Genomic DNA, 22,227 nt, shown 5'->3' with positions numbered 1-22,227 from the left:
AGGGAAGTGGGGGGCGCTATGGGGGACTTTTGGGATAGCATTGGAAATGTAATTGAGGAAAATATGTAATAAAAATATTAAAAATTTAAAAAAAAAAAGAAACCTTGACGAGAAGAAGGGCTAGGCGGCACGAGATAAAGATGTAGCTAAGACAGTCATTCTGACCAAAGCTCAATTTTACTATTCCACACCCAATTATGAAGGAGGGGAATGGGGCCCGATTCCTGCCAAATAATCCTGGGGTCCAGTAGCAAGGTGACCACGTGTATGGCTCCAGAACAGCAAAGCTGCAGGTTCAAGCTGTAGGCATGGCAGAACAATTGAGTGGCAAACTCCACCCCTGAGCAAGCAGGTTTCAGGCTGAGGGAGGTTACACTTGTCAATTCTCGATCTTACAGCACAAGCCACTGCTGTTATGTTCAGGAATTTTTCCCCTGTGCCCATATTTTCGAAGCTTTTCCTGACTTTCTCCTCTATAAGTTTCAGTGTCTCTGGTCTTATGTGGAGTTCCTTGAACCACTTAGACTTGAGCTTTTGTACGAGGAGATAAGAATGGATCAATTCACATTCTTCTACATGATGACTGAAAATTGTGCCAGCACCATTTGTTGAAAATGCTGTCTTTTTTCCACTGGACGGTTTTAGCTCCTTTGTAAAAGATCAAGTGAACATAGGTGTGTGGGTCCATTTCTGGGTCTACAATTCTATTCCATTGATCTACCTGTCTGTCGCTGTACCAGTACCATGCAGTTTTTAATCACAATTGCACTGTAGTACAGCTTGAGGTCAAGCATGGTGATTCCACCAGAGGTTCTTTTATTTTTTAAAATAGCTTTGCTATCCTACGATTTTTGTTATTTCAGTTGAATTTGCAAATTGCCCTTTCTAACTAGGTGAAGAGTTGAGATGGAATTTTGATGAGGATTGCACTGAATCTGTAGATTGCTTTTGGTAAGATAGCAACTTCAACTATATTAATCCTGCCAATCCATGAGCATGGGAGATCTTTCCATCTTCTGAGATATTCTTCAATTTCTTTCATCAGACACTTGGAGGTCTTATCATACAGATCTTTCACTTCTTTAGTTAGTGTCACACCAAGGTATTTTATATTATTTGTGACTATTGTGAAGGATGTTGTTTTCCTACTTTCTTTCTCGGCCTATTTATCCTTTGTGTACAAAAAGGCCACTAACTTGTCTGAGTTAATTTTATATCCAGTTACTGGGTTGTAGCTGTTTATCAGGTTTAGGGGTTCTCTAGTGAAATTTTTAGGGTGACTTATATATACTATCATATCATCTGCAAATAGTGATATTTTGACTTCTTCCTTTCCAATTTGTACCACCTTTATCTCCTTTTGTTGTCTAATTGCTCTGGCTAGGACTTCTCTACCTATATTAAGTAGATAGAGAGAAAGTGGGCAGTCTTGTTTAGTCCCTGATTTTAGTGAGATTGCTTCAAGTTTCTCTCCATTTAGTTTGATGTTGGCTACTTGTTTTCTGTAGATTGCTTTTATTATATTTAGCTATGGGCCTTGAATTCCTGATCTTTCCAAGACTTTTATCATGAATTAGTGTTGGGTTTTTGTCAAATGCTTTCTCAGCATCTAACGAGATGATCATGAGATTTTTGTCTTTGAGTTTGTTTATATAGTGAATTACATTGATGGATTTCCGTATATTAAGCCATCCCTGCATCCCTGGGATGAAGCCTATTTGATCATGATGGATGATCTTTTTGTTGGATTCGGTTTCCAAGAATTTTATTAAGTATTTTTGCATTGATAGTCATAAGGTAAATTGGTCTGAAGTTCTCTTTTTTTTTGCTGGGTCTTCATGTGTTTTAGGTATCAGAGTAATTGTGGCTTCATAGAATGAATTGGGAAGAGTACCTTCTGTTTATATTCTGTGAAATATTTTGAGGAGAATTGGAATTAGGTCTTCTTTGAAGTTCTGATAGAACTCTGCACTAAACCCATCTGGTCCTGGGCTTTTTTTGGTTGGGAGACTATAAATAACTGGTTCTATTTCTTTAGTGTATGTGGGCCTGTTTAGATCATTAATCTGATCCTGATTTAACTTTGGTACCTGGTATCTGTCTAGAAAATTGTCCATTTCATCAAGGGTTTCCAGTTTTGTTGAGTATAACCTTTTGTAGTAGGATCTGATGATGCTTTGGATTTCCTCAGGTTCTGTTGTTATGTCTCCCTTTTTATTTCTGATTTTGTTAATTAGGATACTGTTCCTGTGCCGTCTAGTTAGTCTGGCTAAGAATTTTTATCTATCTTATTGATTTTCTCAAAAGACCAGCTCCTGTTTTGTTTGATTCTTTTTGTTTCTACTTCGTTGATTTCAGCCCTGAGTTTGATTAATTCCTGCTGTCTACTACTCTTGGGGGAATTTGCTTCCTTTTGTTCTAGAGCGTTTAGGTGTGCTGTCAAGCTGCTAGTGTGTGCTCTCTCTAGTTTCTTTTTGGCAGCACTCAGCTATGAGTTTTCCTCTTAGGACTACTTTTATTGTGTCCCATAAGTTTGGGTATGTTGTGGCTTCATTTTCATTAAACTCTAAAATGTCTTTCATTTCTTTATTTCTTTATTGATCAAGTTATCATTGAGTAAAGTGTTGCTCATCTTCCACGTCAACGTTGGCTTTCTATTATTTATGTTGTTACTGAAGAACAACAGCCTTAGCCCATGGTGATCTGATAGGATGCGTGGGATAATTTCAATAGTTTTGTATCTATTCAGGCCTGTTTTGTGACCTATTATATGGTCAATTTTGAAGAAGGTGCCATGAGGTGCTGAGAAGAAGGTATATCCTTTTGTTTTAGGATAAAATGTTCTGTAGATATCTGTTAAATCCATTTATTTCATAACTTCTGTTAGTTTCTCTGTGTTTCTGCTTAGTTTCTGTTTCTAGGATCTGTACATTGATGAGAGTGAGGTATTAAAGTCTCCTTCCATTATTGTGTGAGGTGCAATGTGTGCTATGAGCTTTACTAAATAATAATAAATTTCATTATTTCATTTAGCTTTATTAAATAATTTAATAAATGTGGCTGCTCTTGCATTTAGAGTATTGATATTCAGAATTGAGAGTTCATCTTGGAAGATTTTATCTTTGATTAGTATGAAGTGCCCCCCTTGTCTTTTTTGATAACTGGGTTGGAAGTCGATTTTATTCGATATTAGAATGGCTATTCCAGCATGTTTCTTCAGACTGTTTGCTGGGAAAATTGTTTTCCAGCCTTTTACTCTTAGGTAGTGTCTGTCTTTGTCCCTGAGGTGGGTTTCCTGTAAGCAGCAAAATGTTGGGTCCTGTTTATGTAGCCAGTCTGTTAGTCTGTCTTTTTATTGGGGAATTGAGTCCATTGATGTTAAGAGATATTAAGGAAAAGTAATTGTTGCTTCCTGTTATTTTTGTTGTTAGAGTTGGGACTCTCTTCTTGCTGCTGTCTTCTTTTAGGTTTGTTAAAGGATTACTTTCTTACTTTTTCTAGGGCATAATTTCCATTCCTGTGTTGGTATTTTTCCTTTATTATCCTTTGAAGGGCTGGATTCATGGAAAGATATTGTGTGAATTTGGTTTTGTCATGGAATACTTTGGTTTCTCCATCTATCGTAATTGAGAGTTTTGCTGGGTATAGTAGCCTGGGCTGGCATTTGTGTTCTCTTCGGGTCTGCATAACATCTGTCCAGGATTCTGGCTTTCATAGTCTTTGGTGAGAAGTCTGGTATAATTTTAATAGGTCTGCCTTTATATGTTACGTGACCTTTTTCCCTTACTGCTTTTAATATTCTATCTTTAATGCATTTGTTGTTCTGATTATTATGTGTTGGGAGGAATTTCTTTTCTGGCCCAGTCTATTTGGAGTTCTGTAGGCTTCTTGTATGTTCATGGGCATCTCTCTCTTTAGGTTAGGGAAGTTTCCTTCTATAATTTTGTTGAAGATATTTACTGGCCCTTTAAGTTGAAAGTCTTCATTCTCTTCTATACCTATTATCCTTAGGTTTGATCTTCTCATTTTGTCATGGATTTTCTGGATATTTTGAGTTAGGATCTTTTTGCATTTTGTATTTTCTTTGATTATTGTGTCCATGTTTTCTATGGAATCTTCTGCACCTGAGATTCTCTCTTCCACCTCTTGTATTCTGTTGCTGATGCTTGCATCTATGACTCTTGATCTCTCTTCTAGGTTTTCTATCTCAAGAGTTGTCTCCCTTTGTGATTTCTTTATTGTTTCTACTTCCACGTTTAGGTCCTGGATGGTTTTGTTCAATTCTTTCACCTGTTTGATAGTGTTTTCCTGTAACTCTTTAAGGGATTTTTGTGTTTCCTCTTTAAGGGCTTCAAGCTGTTTACCTGTTTTCTCCTGTATTTCTTTAAGAAAGTTATTTATTTCCTTCTTATAGCCCTCCATCATCATCATGAGAAGTGACTTTAGATCCATATCTTGCTCTTCTGGTGTTATGGTGTATCCAGGACTTGCTATGATGGGAGAGTTTGGTTCTGATGATGCCAAGTAACCTTGGTTTCTGTTGTTTCTGTTCTTATATCTACCTCCTGCCATCTGATTATCTCAAATGCTTGCTGCCCTCAGTATATCTGATTGGAGCCTGTCCTTCCTATAATCCTTGTTGATTCAGGTCTCCTCAGAGTCCAGCTTTCTCTGGGATCCTGTGATTCTGGGATCCTGTGAACCTGAGATTCTGGGTGTGTCAGAGTTCTTGGCAGGCAAGCTTCCTCTGAGACCCTTAGATCCTGGTGTGACCAAGCTCCTGGGATTCTGAAATCCTAAGATCCTGGGCATGTTACAGTGCCTGGAATTGTTGTCTCCTCAGGGGACTGTGGGGCTCTCTGGTTTGTTCGAAACCAGCACCGAACAGAAGGAACCTGAGCTGCTGGTCAGTCAGGGCTCCTGTGCCTAAGATCCTGGGCGTGCTAGGGTGCCTGCAGCGTGGAGAGTCCGCTGGGGACCTTGGGACTGTCTGCTGAGTTCGTGCCCAAAGTGGCCCAGAGCTGGTGCAGACCGGAAGGGACCTGCCTCCCTGGTCAGGTGGGTTTCCTGCATCCCTGCTGCTTGACTATTATTATTTTATTTTTTAACAAAATCTCAAACATTCAGTTTTACCAATGAACACTTGAGAGCCAGATGCTGGGATAGAAACCTGCTAGCTCAGAGAGGCACAAAAAGCACTCAGCTTCCTTCTCAGCAACCATTCAAAAGGAAGCTCTCTTTCTCTGCGTTGTCTCAAACATCCTCAAATGGAATGCCCCTCCCTTATGCTTCATGTTTGTCTGTCTTCCTGACTTCCTCTTACTTTCTCAGTTTTTTTTTCTCAATGTTTGTTTCCTGTCAATTGGTTGTATGCTTTGACTCTTGGCCTATGGTTGACTTTATTTAACTGTTTACAATAAACAGAAAACTCTTAGATTAAAGGTGTGTGCTACAGCTGAGCCCCATTACAACTATAAGCAGGTTTTTTTCAGTAAATAACACAATCTCGGGTTTCACAGTATGATCAAATATCCTGCAACACATTATCTTGACAAAATATATACAGTTTGTGGCTAAAACAACTTCAGCAAGTATAAACCACATAGCAAGCATTTATTATACTTGTTCCAATTTTTTTAAACACCCGATGAGGGAAACATCACTTCCACATTTTAAAATGAAATGTTGCTTTAACCAGTCTAAATTAATCATCAGGACTCTAGTGAGATGGTGTGGAGGAGAGTGCTGAGTCAGAGTCAGTGTCCTATGCCAGTGAAGCAGGGATGGAGGTAAAGCTCTTCATCAGATCTTCAGCACACTCTACCTTACATCGCACCAGCTGAAGATGCTGTGAATGTAGGTCTCCTAACCAGCCTTGGCTCACACTGTGTTTTTGCTAATTAGCCTATGCACCTGTACATTCCCCAAAGTTGATCTCCTCCACCTGAGGTAAGGCAGATCTGATGTCTAGAAGCGAAGAAGATGCTAGAGAGAAAGCTGTTTGGATAAAGTGGGTAAGAGAATGAAACCAGAGACCGTGAAGGCAGACACCTGTGGAGTGAGGGAGCCGAACCAAGCACTGAAGATAAGTAAGAGGTGAATCCTAGGGTAAGGGAGTAAAGTGGACATGGAGCTGGAAAATTTGTAAGAGCCAGAAATGGTGAAAAGACAGGTACTGCATTGTAAACGTGAACTCACAGCATTCATGGATGCCTGTGCTAGGTGGGAAAAAGAAAGAACTCATCAAAGTTAGGTACAGACGGAGGAGGAGTACAGGGGGACCAACTCCTCTCTGGTGAACTATTTCCAACTGACACATTCAGGGAGAACAGAAATCATTGTCTTCAGTTGTGTACCCTCCAAAATCAACCTGGCCTCAATGGACGCTTCCAGTCCAGTGGTTACACAGATAGCCCTGGTTAAACTAAATGGGTAACAGAAATTATGAAAAGTCATGAACCTGAGAAAAAACTAATTGGCAGGACTAGGATGGGGTTTCTAAGATGAGTGGGAGATAACAGAAGAATAATCAAATATGTGAGTGTCTGAAATCATCTAACAACAAAATTAACCAGTTGGAATTAAAATTAAAGCAATAGATTCTCAGAAAAATAAACCAAAACACAGCATATTAAGAAAAAGTGTCTCCTACCTCTCTGGTCATTCACAAAGATAAAAAGAAGACTTGATTAAAAGTGGGTCTCATTCTTGGCATCTGAGAAGACAGTCTTGGTGATAAGATTATTCACCTAGACATCAGGTGGCCCCCTACTCTTGCAGAAGATGGAAGTTTTTCTTAATATGCAAATTGTCATGGAAATGGCATCATAAAGCTAGTGTTTCTGTGACTACAAAGTCATGTTTACAGGTTCTGTAGTCCCCAGAGTTTATCAGTTCCTTTTTCCATGTGCAGTTCAGCTGCACAGCCACCAACCATCAACACCGTCCCCTCCTAGATTTGTAGCTGTCATGTTACAAACTGCATGTTCTTTAGAAAGTCCACCCATGAATGGAGTGAAGACCTCCTCATCCTATAAACACCTTAAATGGATGTTTCTACAGTAACATAGAAGCAGAAGTGGAGCTAAAGATGCATGAAGTCAGAGGCTTTGATATGAGGCTAGAGAAAAGCCAAGCAGCCGATCAGAACTTCAGCAATCACTAGGACCAAAAGCCTCACACCTTGCCATGCCAAAACATTTGAGATTATTACAGTATTTATTTCTTGTTGGTACCCAACAATTGTCTCACTTTTCTGGGAAGATACACAAAAATACCTGTTCACCCCAGATATAGAAAACAATGAAAAGACAAAGCCTTGCTTCCAAACCCAGCTTGGTGAACCATGAGTTTATGGGGGTTACAGAAAGGATGTGAGTGAATCAGGCATCTGCATCACCAAAAAGCCCAGTCCAACAAAAGGCTGAAGTTTTCTGTGCAGTTGATAGGCAGCTGCTGCAAAGAATCTTCTATCCCATAACAATCATTTACTGCATCTGTGATCAGATTGTGGGGGAAACTTATGAGTCCAGCGAGTTTTATGAGTCTCCTAAGCCTCTCTTGTCTCCTGGAGGGAACATGATAATTTAGTGCAAACTGCTATGGGGCATCAATACAAGTAATTGTAGGAGAGAGATAGCCAAAAGCTGGTTGGTGTGAGAAACTTCTACATATTAATTGAAACTTGACTTGGAAACATTTGACTACCCCAAGGTAGCTCAGCAAGTAGTAAGGAAGATGTAGGGGTCACTAAGGGGGGATGTCTTTGCTACATAGTAAGAAAATCGTTGTTAGGAGCCAGACAAGGCTGTATTTCAACCCCAGCTCTCATAGTCACCACTGATCAAGTTCAGTGAAGATAGGACCCTAAATGTCATCCAGAGCTAATATATAGAGTAAACACTATGGTTAGTGCAGTCCTGTGCACATCATATCTTCACCCAAGATCTGTCAATGACCAGGCTAAACATACTCTGGCTCACATCCTCTTCTGATAGCCATCACTGAGGAACATTGCTTTAAATGAAACAAGGGTTCCGAGAAGGGAGAGGGGCATCAAAAACTATAGACTAGCACTGGGCGTGTTCAGGAGCAAGCATAGACTGGACCCTAGAATTTATATATATATGGGTTTTCCCCTTGCCATGGCCAGCTGATCCAACAGTGGAAAATTTGGGGTTTGCCCATGGAGGGTGCTCAGACCCATGCACTTCCATCCCAATACAGTACTGGCTACAGAACAGTTAGGTGTCAATGCCCTATCATCCTGGCATTTCTCAGAAAACTCCTGAATAGAACCTGAGACCTCCTTCCCCCTGCCATGAACAATTTGTTTTCCTTATGAAGGGAGTAAGTGGATATGGTGTGATATTCCTTCTGAGATGGGCTGCTAAGATGTATTTGCTCCTAGCAACTGGTGCAACTATAGAAAGGAGGCCTGGTGAAGAAACAATGTCTGCAGGAACTTTCAAGAATTATGTCTCTTGCTTTATGATAAATGTGTCTCTAGCATTGACTTAGAATCTTTATTGTCAGTGTCTTGATATGAGGGATGATTGTGATCAATGTCAGCAGCAGCCCCTGCTGGTGGCCAGCTGCCTTGACAGCTGTCAGAGCTATTGGCCATGGGCATTTAGCATTGCTCAAGTAGATTTGGAGCAAGTTGGGGGTGGGGATGGGGACTGGAGTGAAGCTGTAATTCAGAGTCTTGAACTAAAGCCTAAAGGGGGGAAGGCAGGAAAGGTTAGCAAGAAAGCTCAAGGCTTCCTCCCTCTCTGCCAATTGCACTCTAATTAGCAGAAGGCACATACTCCCTGGCCTGGAGAGAGTCATCTTATACCAGCTCTGGGGAATAAAAGTGAGGACTCATGCCTTGAGGCCAAAATCCTAGGATTGGTTTTGCAGAGAAAGCAGGCACAAAAAGAGAGACGATGACTATGGCCATAGCTGCTTTTAATAGCCATTCCATATACACTTTGAATCAAGTGCAATTGTCTCCAAAACCCCTTGGAAGTCTTAAAACATATAATTAATTAAATAATCAACCAAAATAAAATCAATAAAGCATATCTGAATGCAGGAATGTGTGTGTGTGTGTGTGTGTGTGCATCTGTGTAGATGGGGGAAGGGTGCTTGCAAGTGCCCATTTGATCACCGCTCTTTCAAGTTCAATGGCTTCTGAACCCTTCATATGACACCTTCTACTACTCCTTTCTTGCCCCTCTATCCTGCTTTGCCACTTGATTTTTTTCTAAAATTTGCCCTTGCAGGATTCTCAGTCTGAAATCCTGAAAAGAAATCCTCACAGCATAGCGTCAGGATCCCAGTAGCAGCTTCTAGTGCCAGAGGCAGCCTTTTTCCTGGCTCAGTGTCCAGGCAGCCCATCGTAACACAGCACGGTGTGTACTGCCTGCTCTCAGCTGTGGGCTGGGGAGGCTGCCTTGAGTAAAGCTGAGCTGTCACATATGCAGGGATGACACCAGCCAGAGGGACATGTGTGTCATTCATAGGTGCTGACATAGGAGAATCTGATCCGGGGCTAGTAGAGACTTAACCAAATAAGACCAATGGAATGTGTTCTTTCAGTGGCCTGCCGGTCTCATACTTGGCCTTGCCTCCCCACAGCTGAAGTGACTCTAGATGTGAGGACCACAGCGTGTGCTGGGCCCCCTCTATTACCTTAATTCCCCTTTCTCTATCTCTCCCTCTCCCACTCGCCCTCCTCCTCCCCCTCCCTCTCTCTCTTTCTCTCCTCACTGCCTCATTCCCCAAACTGGCCATGCCTACTCTTATTTTCTAGGCTCTAGCCCACAGGAAAGATGTACTAATTAATCTAGTTACTTAGGAACTCCCGCCCTCTGGGCAGTGTCTTCCCCTGAGCCCCCTGACTGGTTCCCAGTGATCTATGGATAACTTTTCCCTGTTAAGTGCTCACTCCTAATTAAATTTCAACCACCTCAGAAGCTGAATTTGTGTAGAGGGACTATTGCCAGAGCCATGTTGCTCCAAAGCTGAGACAGCAGCATGATGGATGGGAGGGAACCAGAGAAGAAAACATGGACACAGGACACATTGACAGTTTGGAGAACTTTATGTGTCACACATTCTGCTCTTTAATTTCTGACTGAAATTATCTAATATTAAGATTAATATTTTAGCATAGCCTATGGCCATGTAGCCCAGGAGGCTTCTTGCTCAAAGTTGGTGTCTTTGAAAAAGTCCAAACTTGCTTATATGGGGAAGGCATTTTTACATACATATCTTGTAGATCAGCATAATATGACTATAGTCTATGTGCTGTAAGGTGTTGTTGGTTTTTTTCTTCAGCTGTGTCTCATATATATATATGTATATATATATATATACATATATATATATGTGTGTGTGTGTGTATATATATATATACATATACACATACACAAACATATACACACGACAAGCACTTCCAATGGGAGCATAGTACAGTGCCTCAGAACTGGAATTCTTTACTTATCGTAACACAGAGTCTCTGGGATCCTGGGCTTCTGTCAATGTTATCACCTAGATCCCATCACATCCAGGCATAGTCACTTGGTTCCATCCACCTTTAAAATCTAGAAATCACTGTGTCAGAATATTTGCTGAGTTAACTGTGCTGACCCTGTCTTCCAGGGTTCTTTACTGTCTTAGTGCCTCCTTGCACTCTGGCCAGCTGCCGGCTAGGGCTCACACTTGTATCTCTGTCTAGTGCATCTGCTTTGAGTTGCTGGCAAGCAGCTCATGTGGCCAGATCTCTGCTCCAGGAACCCTTCATGTGTCATGACTGGGTTTACTGGAGTGAATTTGGGACACATATCGTGTCCTTGCTCCCACTCAGCTAACTCACCTGATGACTCATCCTGTATTCTCTGCCTGCCCTTCCTTATTTTATATGCGCACACTTCCAAGAGGCTTTGGAATCTTCTCTAAATTAACCTCTTACCCACAACTCTTGACGCATGTTTTGCTTTAGGGGAAACAGAAGTGAAAACTGTTTTCAGACCTTCCAGCTACCAGGTGGATGACTTGGTAGGCAGATGGTCTTCAAACCTGGCTGATCAACTCAGCCATAATACTCCCAACCCTACAATAGCTTTCTTCTCTTGTGCATCTTTAGGCTTCAACCTATAGGAATCCCCCCCAGCTCCCTCCTAGGGAACTGGTCCTTGCTTTATTCCTCTTTATTTCTCTGGCATATCCCAGTCAGCCACCAGTAACCTTATTATCTCATGGACGAGCCTGCCTGGCCTGTGATAATCTTTTTACATTTCTTTCTTTCTTTTGATTTATATGTGTATATATGTGTATGATGTGTATGGTACTGCAGGTCTATGTGCACCTTTGTGCCCATATGTAGGTCAAAGGACAACTTTCTGTAGTCAATCCTTTGTTTCCACTATAGATAACCATCATGTCTGAGCCATCTTACCAGCCCAGGATAATTTTTAATTATAAATTAACCCCTATACTCTCATATACATACATACACCCACCACCACCACCACCACCACCACCACCACCAGCAGCACCACACCACACAGAGGGGGGTGGGAAGAGAGTCTCACCCCACACACATACAAAAATAGAACTTTCCATTTAGGCATCAGGCATCAGAACTCAGGGCATTGGACTCATTGCTCCATACCAGCATCCTGAAAATAAGGACAAGAATTATGCCTTGAAGGCACACTCTTTAGAACAAGACTCTAGAGCTAAGCTGCCATTCCTCTATCTCCTGTCTCTTGGATCTGTTCATTATTGCTGACAGTCATTTGTCATGCTAGGAAAGAAGACACTGTGTACTTAGTGCCGATTTTTTAAAACCAATCACTATAAGAGCATTTTGCAAGTGCATTAGATATTGAAAATATCAATAAAATGTTAGAATACTAATGATCAAGCATGTACTTACTCTGCAGCTATCAAGCCAAACACAGACTAAGTTTACAGTCCCCAACTGTATAGAAAATAACTGTACATACTGAATATGTGGACTATCCTTTATTTTATCAAGTTGATTTTTTTCTCTGCTATAGTCTCTCCTTCCTTCTCTCTCTCTCTCTCTCTCTCTCTCTCTCTCTCTCTCTCTCTCTCTCTCTCTCCGTGTGTGTGTGTGTGTGTGTGTGTGTGTGTGTGTGTGTGTGTGTGTGTGATAGAAGGAGAGAGTGCAACTGTCTGCATTCTTACTGCCTGTACTAGAGCAAGTTTGGATGCATGATTGCACAAGTGTATCCTGATAATCTGTAAACTTAAAACCTTCTCTCCTGTGAAATGTGTCACTTTTCCTACAATAGTTAAAAGAACAATATAATGAAGACTGCTTAAGCTTGTTGGAGAAACGTATCTGCTTGCATAGGCTAAGGTCATTCTTCAGTATTTTACATTCATGGAGTCTGGCTAAACCAAAGAGCAGTCCTCTTTCCAGTATAGACTAACTGGTCGTGTTCACACTATGTTATAGATCTGCTACTCATATTTTAATCTCACTATGCTTCAAGAGACAGAGGTGGGTTGAGAGTATTGAATCTCAAATAGATAATACTAGCAAATGACATTCTAATTTCCACCCTTGCTTCTAGACATCTTTATACACCAGTTTGTTGGGTCAACTTGGATATCTTTCCTAGGGACACAACAGTGTTGTTTCCGGTTTAACCCACTTAAATTTTTGAAGCTTGGAGAGGGCTGAAGTTCACTAGTGTCTTATTTTCCCTCCAGCAACTGTTTATGATTCTTCCCCATGACACATCCCAGTGCTTCTTCTTCTTTCTTCCCACACTTGTCTTCAATTATTTCTACCCTTCTCTTTTCTTTTCTTCCTCTCTTCACTGATATATATGATTATGTAACTATGTGTGTGCGCGCACACACACACACATTGCAATGCAGTTCTCACCTGAAGGAAAAGGAAAAGGAAGGAGAGAAAATAGCAGAAAAAAAATATTTACATTGAAAATGCTTGTCACCTTGAAGTTGCTCAACAAGTAAATATTCATTGACTAAGTCAATAATAGTATGCAATATTTACAGAGAACAGAATTTATGTTAAGCAATCTCGGCCTTCGTTTCCTGTAATCCAACTACTCGGCCAGCTAGATGCCAGTCAGGTACACACAAGGAAACTGAGGTTTAAAAACAAAATAGGTTAACCGTGGTTACCCACCTAGAAACAACACAACACACAACACTTCTGCCTGACTCTAAGATCTTCATTCCTGATGTTTCTAACTCTTTTAACAGCATTTTGTCTGGTGCTTTCCATACACGAGTTTATTTCATGAATATTAAACAAAGGAGAGATTACTCTATTTGTGGTAAGCTGAAAACAAGCCACACACAGGGAAATCCAAAATCTGGTTATGCAACAGCTCCAACAGTCACCGTGTTCATTCAAACAAGTTAGTTAAATTCTCTGTATCAGGTCCTACATCTACCAGGAGGGTAAATACCTGGGTTTCCTCTTCAGATTGACACCATGATTAAATCATCTAGCTCCTGTGTCAGGGTACAAACTAGATAAGCAAAATAGCACTTGAGAGAGAAATAAAGCCGATGACAGGAAACAGAAGTGATTTTGTATGACACATGAATTCTTCTATATGCCCTAACTTGCCTCCAAACTAAAATTAATTTCCTCATGTTTTATAATTTTTACATGTTATTTCTTTGGTTATATGTACACATGGATATATACACATGGTAAAGGTCAGAGGACAACTTGCAAGAGTTCTTTTTCTCCTTCCAGAGTCCCAGGGATCACACTCGGGTTATCAGGCTTTGCAGCAAATGCCCTTACCCACTGAACTCTCTGTCCCACTCAGCTGCTCCTCTTTTCTGACTTTCTAGCATTGTGTTCTTCCTCTGTCACAATATAGGCTGCCGTGCCTCTAGTAATTTTTGGTTTTCTTTTCTATCTCTTCCTCCCCTCTTCTGGACCAAGGCTGCTCATGAACCAAGTCTGTTTTAGTAGATGTGCAGCCAACATAGTGTCATCACCTGGTTCCTGCTTACTCAGGAAAGTTTTGCCCAATGGATGGCTTAGGGTAAGATGGAAAAATAACTGAACTATGAGGACTCTCTAGTCACATGCTTCTGAATTGCCCTTATCCTCTGCTAGAAATTAGTGGACATTTCTATTCTTGTTTAATCATATAGTCAACTTCTGAAGCCTTGAAATCAAAGTGTAAGAAAGAGGAGAAGCTGTGGTATAAAGAGGTGAGTCTCTGGTTTGTATCCCTCTAAGGAGCTGGCTCCCTTACATCCCACCCAGTCCTATCAGTTTCCTTATTACCAACTTTAGACATTTAAGTCTTCATGTTGGTATGAAGAAATGTGACCACACCCAGGTCTACAATCAAGATAAGTCACAAAATAAACCATTGAATTAAATGACTTAAAAGCTAACTGATATAAAAGGGAGGAGATGGCCATCTGGTTATGAATTGGTATTCTCAACACCATATTTATTCATTGACCATCAAGCCTTTCTCTTGAACATAACTGTTGCACAGTATCTAAGACACTCTCAAAGTGGTGGCATAAGCACAGGTTTGTATTGAGCTGAAAGACATATATTTACCACAAGTGCTAAATGACAGTTGTATAAGAACCAAATAAGAACCAGAGACAGAAATGGTTCAATGGATAAAAACAGCTACTGCAGAATCATGGGGATCTGAGCTCAAACCTCAAGAATGCACATTGAAAACTGGGCATGTCCACTCACTTTGTAAGCCCACAATTCACAGGGCAGAGACAGGTGGGTTATTAGAGCTTGCTGGACACCAGCCACATACTATATTCAGTGAGACCTGTCTCAGAGGGAAAGGAGGAGAGCAGTGGAGCAAAATATCCAACAGTCTCCTCTAACCTCTGCAAGCATTTGGGTGCACACCAGTACACTCATACATGTGTGCATACATCTCTCTCTCTCTCTCTCTCTCTCTCTCTCTCTCTCTCTCTTTCTCACACACACAGACACACAGACACACACACACTCAGACATTAAAATAAACAAAAAAGCTAGCATTTCTAAGAAAATGAAACAAATGAACCATCCCAAAGTTAGTAATAGCCTTGTCACTTACTACATGCTAGGCACTTTTTTACAAGTAGTCTGTCTATGTTAACACAGTTAATATTCTCTACCTGGGGTAGAGTTATCACTGTTATTTCCATTCTTTAGACAGGAATGTCCCAGGAAAGAGAAGAAGCCTAACCATGGTCCCAGGCATGGTGCTGTGCTCTGTCTTCTGTAGAACACCTACCTGTCTTTATGCAGAGATGTCAGAAATTCTAATGTGTCCTTACGGCTTAACAGTTGGGCCAAGCCATATAGATGCCCATGGACTGCATTTGTGATGTTACATCTCAGCCTTGAGAGTGTGATAGGAGATAACACCACAAATGCTTCTAATTCCATCTCTGATATAAACTTGAACCATGATGCTATCTGACACATTTAGTACAATACGAGAGTCTTGAGTCTTTTGAAGAAATTAAGCAAGAAAAGATAATATTTGCCTACTAACCCACTTATTTGCAGTTCAGCACAGACACTCTTACCCACTGACTCTTTTCCAGATGGAGTTCTCTTGCAGTGACTGTTCTAGGTCCTCCCCATCTGTATTTACAATAGGAACAGGAAGTCTCTATGCCAGAGGAAAAAATGAGTTTGTGAATTGTCTATTCTACTAAGCTATGTGTTATGTAAAGTATCTATTTTTGAAATTCTACTCTTTATTTCCTTAAATACATCTGTTTATCTCTTTAAAAGTCTACTTATTTTTATTTTGTGTATGTGTTTGAGTACTGCCATGTATGCCTGTGCACCCTATGAGTGTCTGGTACCTACAGAGAGCACAAAAAGATATTTGACCTTAAGAAAATGTGTTATAATTGCCACAGTGAAAGGATTTATCAGACATTTGATTAGCAGTGAAAAGAGTGTTTAATGTATCTGAAGAAAATGCAGGGGGAGGGGTGAGTGGCGGGGAGCAAACTTTGCAAATAACACAATCTAGATTTGCAGACGGTTGTGAGCTGTCATGTAGATGCTGGGGACTAAACCTGGATTCTCTGCAAGAACAAGTACTGCTAACCACTGAGGCATCTTTGCAGCCCCAAGATGCTATTTTTTTCACTTGCAAAATTAATATGAAAAATTATGCATGGTACAATGCATTGGGGGTATAGCCCACAGAGGAAACTTAGACACTGTTGTGTTCCTATCACTACTTCAATGCCCGCAAACTCAGCTAGCATGTCCCTCATCCAGCAGCTCACAGATATATAGCCAAGATTCCTCCAGCTCCCTCAGAGGCACCTCAAACTCAAGAGATCTGAATTGGAGGTAATGAGAACTCACACTTGTAGCTTTACATAATAGATATATATCAATTTCTCTTCAGAGAAGTGGCGATCATTTTTACTTCTTTTAGCCTGGCTCCCAGGTTTGCCCAAATAAGTCCATTTTTTGATTCCTAACTCACTGACTGATCTTACTAGACTGCATCCCTTGAATCTTAGGGCTAGAGAGATGGGTCAGTGGTTAACTGCACATGATGCTCTTGCATAAGACCCAGGTTCAGTTCCCAGTATAAGAAGGTTGTTGTACCAGCAGCCACCTGCAATCCTAAAGATGGCAAGATGGGAGACCAAGACAGGTGGACTCCTGTATGTTCCTGGGCCAGGTAGCTTGGTCTACTGAAAGACTGTTTCAAAGAAAAATGGAATGTTCTTGAGGACCAACACCCAAGGATTTCTCCCGAACTCCACATGAGTATCATGCAAATATGCACTCACAGGTATAAATGCATATACACAGGGAAATTAAAAAGAAAATTCCCACTATGTAAACTGTAAAATGAATGCAGTCCGTTTGCTAGGCTCAAGCTGTTCCCCAGCCATTTACATGAACTCAAGCCTTCTCAGGCCAGTTCTATTAGTTCAAGACCTGCCTGCTAGACCCTCTCACCTGAATGTAGGCCTCCAGTGGACTCTAGGTTTCAGCATTCACATTCCTCCACACCCTGACTCTTCATCTGTTTGCTTTCCAGTCTTCATCTCTCATCAGAGCTACTGATTGTGTTATTTGCAAAGTTTACTCCCCGCCCCTCCCCCCCACCCCCGCAGTCTCTTCAGATACAATAAACACTCTTTTTACTGCTAATCAAATCTCTGATCAATCCTTTCATTGTGGCAATTATAGCACATTTTCTTAAACCATTCATTTTCAACCTAATTAAACTTTGGCTTCCTCAAGTGGCCACAGATTTTTATCCATTTCATGGTTGGCATTTAGCATGCACCTGATGTTTGCAAAGCTTCCAATGACTCTGATGGGAGGAGAGAAGCACAGTCCTCAGAGGAGAGAGGTCCTTCATTTACTGACCTTGGGAAAAATAAGGATGAAATTTTCAAATTCACTGTGAAGTTAATTAACCTTCCAGGATTTTTACTAATTTGCTTATTTGAATGCTTGTTATTATATGTAGTAACATATCTTTTATTTAAGTTTGCAATGTCAGTTCATTGAAGATATTTATGATGAAATATAGCCACTGTTTACAGCTAATCTGTGGTTGAAAGAACATCTCCAATTTTGACAAGTCAAATAGTACAGACGGATTACTAATAGCATTTTTGAAGACAGTGGAGCCCTTGCTAGAGGTTAGAGTGGTTTTTACGAAGAAGCTAAGGTTGTTGTATTACTCTAGAAGAGCTTGGATGTCCCAGAAAGAGGGGTATGATGGAGCAGGAAGGGGAATTTGGTGACTACAGAGAAGGTCTAGGGGGCACAGCAGACACTGATTTGGAGGGGTTTGGGGTGGGTATTTATGAGACAAAATTGTAACTGATTGGGTTGCATACAGAGGCACACAAATCTCAGCATAGATAGTGATGAACAACTGGGGGAACTTGAAATTCATTTTACCATGGAGATAAAACAATGTTACTTCTTTTTCTGAAGTAACAATAGTTATAACTTTAATTATAGATAATAATAATTTGCTTATAGTGATAGTAGAGGTATTAGTAATCATGGCAGCTTGTTATGGTTCTATGTGAAGTATTTCTCATGCATATCTGCCAATAACTCTGTGATCTTTCAAACCTACAGAAAACTCATATATATTTGATGACAACTTTATGGACCATAAATCATTGATCAGAACAAAGAAGGATTTGGGGCTTTGAAGAATCCTAGCAGTCTCTGGATAAGATAGCAGATAAATAGCTTTAGAGTTGAGAACTCAACTAGATAGCTTAACAATTCAGATAATATGAGGCAATTCTTTTATGAGGCTACACAAGCTGGTTTATGGTGATTGGAAATTATTCACAAACTCCTCTTGGCTGTCTTATATTTAGGTTAGTGAAGGCCCACTATACCTATCTTTTCAAAGTCTAAGTGAGTCAAGCCAGCTCTCTTTTCAGCGCCCGCCAATAGCTTCTTAGCTTTCTCAGAGTAAAAGTCAATGTCCTTAGGAGTTTTGTTGTTATTAGAGATAGCAGATATAAATCCCAGCGTCTATGGCTTCTCTTTCCCAGCCAAGTCAAGAGTTGTAGGAAGGAAATAATAAAGTGATTACCTCCTGGAAAGTGGGCTAGTGAAGCAAGAGGAAAACAACCTCATCTTCTTTTGATACAATATTACACAATGAGAATATCAAAGATATTCTGGATTCTTAACTCTTTCTTCAAGTAGGGAAGATGGACAAGACTATACATGAAGGAAATTATATGATATTGTGACTATAATTCTCACATTATCATGATAAATAAATTGAAAATAAAATATTTTTCAAGTGAACAAATATATCACTCTTGGTAAATTCTGATGAAATGCTAAAGATTTTTAGGCTTTGATAATTAGTCTTGTTAAAATTTTCAATTACAAATTATGAATTTTAACTATTCTGCTGTCTAAATATAGCTCTGGATTGCATGTCCATTCAGTACTACTACTTGGAAATAACAGACTCATTGATGCCTCAGGAATTACTAAGACATGAAATGGTTAAAGTCTGTTTCTTTGTATTACTGACAAAATCAAGGCAGAACCTTCTAATCTCTATCTTATAGATATTATATTTTTGTTTTCTATCATTAGTTTTTCTGTGAAAAATCTTACTACAAAATGTATATTCAGCATGCCTCACGGAATTGTCTCTGCTAGCTTGTACTCAGCGTGCTCTCCTCTGTAATATGTAAAAACAGAGATGCTTATCCATACACTTGTGAATGTGCATCCAACATGTCTTCTTCCTATTTTAACAGAACTCTGAGGTTCACATGCCTGAAGATCTGAAGAAGAGAGGGGGAGATCTGTTCAACCTAGAGAGTCCAACAAGGGTTTTAAGGAAGAACAGCCATTCACAAAGGGAGAACAGAGTTTACAGATCAACTGAAACACATCGAGGAGCTAAAATTGAAGTTTTTCAGAAACCCATCCAGATGGACTGGCCACTGGTCACTCAGCCCTTAAACAAAAGTTTGGTCCAAGGCAACAAATGGAAGAAAGCAGATGCAACCCAAGAGAAGCGTCGGTCATTCCTTCATGAGTTTTGCAAGAAATATGGTAGAGTAAATGATCCCAAGTCCAACCTTTTTCATATAGTATCTAGGATATATGTAGAAGACAAACACAAAATCCTGTACTGTGAAGTACCAAAAGCTGGCTGCTCTAATTGGAAAAGAATTCTGATGGTCCTAAATGGATTGGCTTCCTCTGCATACAATATCTCCCATGATACTGTGCACTATGGGAAGCATCTGAAAACACTGGATAGTTTTGACTTAAAAGGAGTACACATGCGTTTGAATACCTATACCAAAGCTGTGTTTGTTAGAGATCCCATGGAAAGATTAGTCTCCGCATTTAGGGATAAATTTGAGCATCCCAATAGTTACTACCATCCAGTGTTTGGAAAGGCAATTATCAAGAAATATCGACCAAATGCCTCTGCAGAAGCATTAAATAATGGCTCTGGAGTCAAATTCAAAGAATTCGCCTACTATTTGCTGGATGCTCACCGTCCAGTAGGAATGGATATTCACTGGGAAAGAGTCAGCAAACTGTGTTATCCGTGTTTGATCAACTATGACTTTGTAGGGAAGTTTGAGACATTAGGAGAAGATGCGAATTACTTTCTACAGTTGATTGGTGCTCCAAAAGAGTTGACATTTCCAAACTTTAAGGATAGACACTCCTCTGATGAAAGAACCAATGCCCACGTGGTAAGGCAGTATTTAAAGGACCTGAGCACAGCCGAAAGACAGCTCATCTACGACTTTTATCACTTGGACTATTTGATGTTTAATTACACAACTCCACATTTGTAATTTGCATTCATTTTCTAAAGCCCTACATAGATTTAATGATGATGGCCTCAAATCAGCTACTGTAATTGTCCTACAATTCTCTGTATAGAGGAAATTTAGCTAAGTGAAGTTGTCTTGATTGAATGAAGACTTTTTTTTTTAACCAAAGTGTATGACAGCAATTGGCACAAAGTTATTGAAAAATCATCTCAAGGAGACATGTAAACAACTTGATGTGCTTTTAAATGTTGGAAAAGAGCTGTTTTGGCATTGTAGCTTATACTGTGGAAGCAATAACCTAGCCAGATGTTACATTAAACAAGAAAGCCTCTTGCATGTAAAATAAAAGGTCAAAATAGTGAGAATTGTGCATTCAAATCCTGGCAACAATCATCTGACATGCATGAAGCCATGCTTAGCAGTTTGTGTCATTTGCAGCAAATGATTGGATGGTTTTCTTATACCCGGAATCTTCCTATCCTCTGATGATAAATCCATTTTAAACATTTGGGTATAGGCATTTTACTATTGATCTGGAGACATTCTGTGATTTACAATATGAGAACAGAGCAGACAAACAGATGAATCTGTGGCTTTTTAAAATTTTAACAGCCAGTAAAAAATGTACAACATACTAAGATCAAAACAACAAAATCCACCTTTCTCTTCCAGAAAAAACTTCAGGGGGATTGATTTTTCTTGGTTTTGAGCCCTCCGTGAAGAGACAAAATGAGCCCAACCAAGCAAGTCCTCGTTTCTAAACATCATCAGATAGAAATGTGCTCTTAATTCTGCTTTAATTGGGAAAGGGGCAATTGTTTCAGGATGGAATAATCATCAAAACCAAAAGTTGCCGTTCTGAATATAGACCTCTAGCAATAACAAAGTTTTATAAGAATATTATTTGAATCAAAGCACCATGTGTGTAGCCTTCTATGTGGAATACACTCTAAGAATAGCTTTTGTTTGCAGTCTAATTATTCAGCTTGGGAATGACTTTTTAAGAACTAATATACCACTTCAAAGACAGGTTATGTTCTAGAGAATCAACATAACAAGAGCCCCTAGAAATGTTTTTAATAGGCTTATGAATAAGCAAATTAAGGTATTTTCTTCTTAAGTTTAAATACTCTATACTAACAAAGTCAAATACCATTGCATTCAAATATTAAATCAAAGTCTTTGGAAAATAGGACCATGTGTCACCCTTATGAAAAGTTGTAATGTATTTTGGAAAATTTTTCCAAGGGATCTTAAATTTAAAGACACATTCAGATGAGAAGTGCCTTTTAATTAGTTAACTATTGCCCTTACTTAAGCAAACCACATGTCAATCAAATCTTTTTGAAATGCCTGTCTCAAATATGTTTCTCTTCCTAAGCTATCGTATTTGATCAGTAAATATTCAGCTCTGTCTTGCAAAGAAAGCCATGTCGTAATATTTGAATATTAATAGACCAAGGTTCTTATAGTCATACGTGTCTCCTTTTGATTTTCCATTTCATGGCTGAGTATTCAGGAACGGCTTCACTCTGTGCACACACCCGCCTTATCTCGTAGCTCACAGGAGCGGGTAAACTGCAGTGAGCCAAGTCAGCAAAGTATTAAACTTTCCACCCCACCCTTTGACTACTTTTCCGTCCCATTTCCTTGTGCCTCTAGACCATACTTGCAAGTTGAGTAGTCTAAATTATATAAATTATTATAAAATAAAATGTTGCTGTACTGGAGAGAGTGGATTTCTCATAACTTTGAGACCTTGAAATTATCTTTTTCTGTAGAGAGAAAAGATAAACATTACAGAGACCTGAAAGTTTATTCTTGTGCCACACAGAGCTCATTTTATTCAGAACCTACTACAAAGGCTGTTTCTCAAAGGCATTT

At 39.8% G+C, this 22,227-nt stretch overlaps 1 protein-coding gene across 1 annotated transcript in view; it reads left to right on the top strand.

The window, feature by feature from the left end:
- Chst9 (carbohydrate sulfotransferase 9) overlaps window positions 1-20,943 on the top strand; it is a 273,378-nt gene extending 252,435 nt beyond the window's left edge. Inside the window, exon 6 of the mRNA XM_021150961.2 lies at window positions 19,300-20,943. Within this exon, the coding sequence (XP_021006620.1) occupies window positions 19,300-20,364 (1,065 nt within the window). The 3' untranslated portion in view covers window positions 20,365-20,943. The remainder of the gene's footprint in view (window positions 1-19,299) is intronic.
- Window positions 20,944-22,227: the final 1,284 nt, after the last annotated feature.

This window comes from Mus caroli, chromosome 18, assembly GCF_900094665.2.
Source record: "Mus caroli chromosome 18, CAROLI_EIJ_v1.1, whole genome shotgun sequence".
NCBI classification, from domain to species: Eukaryota; Metazoa; Chordata; class Mammalia; order Rodentia; family Muridae; genus Mus; species Mus caroli.
The sequence above is the reverse complement of the archived record's forward strand: the minus strand, read 5'-3'. Positions and strand labels throughout refer to the sequence as shown.